Raw genomic sequence first — 2,441 nt, 5'->3', positions numbered from 1 at the left:
GTTTTATTGAGAACAATAAAAAAATCAGCAAAGCAAAAGGGACACCGCTGGGTGTGTGACAAAATGCCAGAGGCTCATGCACAAAATGGCAGCTCCACCTTTTATACACCTGATATTGCATCAGCTTTATGCATTGTGAGAAACGACACCTCGCTTCTTAAAATTTTAAAAGGTTTATTGAACTGTGACAAGGGACTGAATAAAGAAAAAGGACAGCCACCCTTATATATCCTACTGCCACACCAACCTTGTGGTAAGCCAGCTCTGCCCACACTCATGCACATGGCACTCTTCCAACCCAGCTCCTCCTTCCTCTTCCTGACCTGATGATAGACCAAACATTTGTTAAATAATTGAATTTTACTTTTTTAAGAATAAAAATCTTTAGGAAAACCTCCTATGGATGTATAATTTTCCTTGACAAAACTTTTGACATATTTAAAATCATGTTAACCTTCCCAGCTCTGCCTTGGGAGATATTAGAAGTATTATCACTTGGCTATCTTTTTCAGAGTTCACAATAAGGGAACTAAAGAATCCCAGCAGAACACAAAAAATGTCCCATGAGGAATGATTGACTTCACCTTCCTCAATTCCTTTTTGGTTGCAGTGCTGTCACCTCAGTAGCACAGCCATCGTGGCAGTGAGTCAGAGAGGTGGCAGCTCTGTGGCCCGCACGGTGCTGCTGGCAGAGCCGGCTGCTGCCTACTCAAGGCTCAGGCAGGCACAGGAGCTGCCTTGCTGCACGGCCAGAACCATCTCGATGCTGCAGTGCAGGCCAGAGGCGCCGCTCAGCCGGAACCTGCAGGACTTGCCGCAGGGCAGCGCCGTCAGCTGGAAATGGCGCGACTGCGGCAGGAGCAGCCAGGCCAACGCCACCAACATTTGCACCCAGCGGGTGACTTTGTCTGGGTCTAAGTAGGAGCCCGTGCAGAGGGTGTCCATCAGATACCACTCCTGGTCTCTGGGCAGCTGGCCACCAGAGGCGTGGAGAAAGCACGTGTGCCCCAGCAGCTGCTCCCCGGAGCACAGGCACTCCAGCCCCACACGGATGCGCTCGGCTGGCAGCCATTTCCTGCTCCCTGGGCTGAAGGAGTGGCCGGGCGGTGGCCGCAGGATGACCAGCGTGCGGTAGGTGCTGCTGCTCTCCTGGACGCTGCAGTTAAGGCTGGTGTCTGTCCCAGCGCCTGGGTGCAGCTCCGGCATGAAGTTCCTCCGGGACAGCACTCGGCAGACGCCGAGGAGCTCTTCCACCAGCTCCTGCAGCACCTTTGTGCTGGGCAGGCCCTGCTGCAGAATCACAGAACAGCTGAGCTTGGGAGTGACCTTTACAGGCTGTCCAGTGTCACTCCACAGCAATGAGCAGGGACATTCTCACCTAGATCAGGCTGCTGGCAGCCCTTTCCTGGATGTGCCCATTGGTGATGTGCTGGGCACAGCCAAAATGCTGCCACCCTTGCCTGTACCCTTGACCTTCTCATGCGCACTGACCTTCTCCTTCCTGCTGGATCCCTCCTGCCTCCTCCTGCTGGCAGAGCCACACTTTCTTCTCCTGACCAGCCAGCAGCCCATGGCAAGAACCTGAACCAGGACTGCTGCACTGACCCAAAGAAGCCACTGCTTTTCCAGCGCAGAGCAGAGCAGGGCTTCCATGGTGCCACTGCTCCCCTCAATCTCCTGCAGGAGCCGAATCATCTCTCGGTACAAATATTCCTCATGCTCCAGCAGCTGTTTAACTTCATCCTTTTCAATTTTTAGATTCACCTTCCCATCACAACACCCCTCTTCCCCCAGCCCAGAGGACAGTGCCCTGCCCTGAGGGTCCCAGCTCTCACTCTGGCTTTAAACCCCCAGGGCACCTTTCCCAGCTCCCATCCAGCCCAGCATTCCCCCTGCTTGTGCACTCACTGGCTTCCAGAATCCAACTGACCTGTGCTGCCCCTGGACACAGGTGCCAGTATCACCTATCCTCTGTGATGTCACAGCCAGTGGGGTGTTGTGATGGTTCGTTGGCCAATCCCAAAAGTGCAAAAAAGGCAAACAGCAGGGGACCATCAGTTTAATCACAACAAATGCACCTTTATTTGGGGCCAAAACAATAAATGTGATAGTGGGATCAGAGAGGAAATAGAAGAAGAGAGACAGAAAAGAGGGGGATGGGAATAGCTACCAACACAGGCCAGATCCTCACTGGTCCGGACAATGGGGAGCCGTCTTGTTGTGTTGGGGAAAGTCTCCAAAGTCCTACCCAACCCAGGCATCCAGTTATAGTCCACAGAGGAAAAAGGGGGGAACATACAGAACAATAAGTTTCTATTGAAACTGCTGTGTGGGAACAGGTGAGTCCACTGAAACCACCAAGCAGGATGAACACAATAAAGAATAAGTCCATTGAAGTTACTGGAGAAGAACAGGTCATGTCAATAGTGGTCACACCACCA

General features: G+C 52.5%; 1 protein-coding gene across 1 annotated transcript; it reads right to left on the bottom strand.

The window, feature by feature from the left end:
- Nucleotides 1–370: 370 nt before the first annotated feature.
- LOC140682039 (inositol 1,4,5-trisphosphate receptor-interacting protein-like 1) lies at nucleotides 371–1,874 on the bottom strand. The gene is made up of 2 exons (XM_072922920.1): nucleotides 1,492–1,874; nucleotides 371–1,290 (listed from the first exon to the last, which is right to left on the bottom strand). The coding sequence occupies exons 1-2, from the start codon at nucleotides 1,693–1,695 to the stop codon at nucleotides 706–708; spliced, it is 789 nt and encodes a 262-aa protein (XP_072779021.1). The 5' UTR covers nucleotides 1,696–1,874; the 3' UTR covers nucleotides 371–705.
- Between the last annotated feature and the right edge of the window lie 567 nt (nucleotides 1,875–2,441).

Source organism: Taeniopygia guttata, chromosome Z (genome assembly GCF_048771995.1).
Source record: "Taeniopygia guttata chromosome Z, bTaeGut7.mat, whole genome shotgun sequence".
Classification (NCBI taxonomy): domain Eukaryota; kingdom Metazoa; phylum Chordata; class Aves; order Passeriformes; family Estrildidae; genus Taeniopygia; species Taeniopygia guttata.
This window is presented reverse-complemented; position numbering and strand designations above follow the sequence as displayed.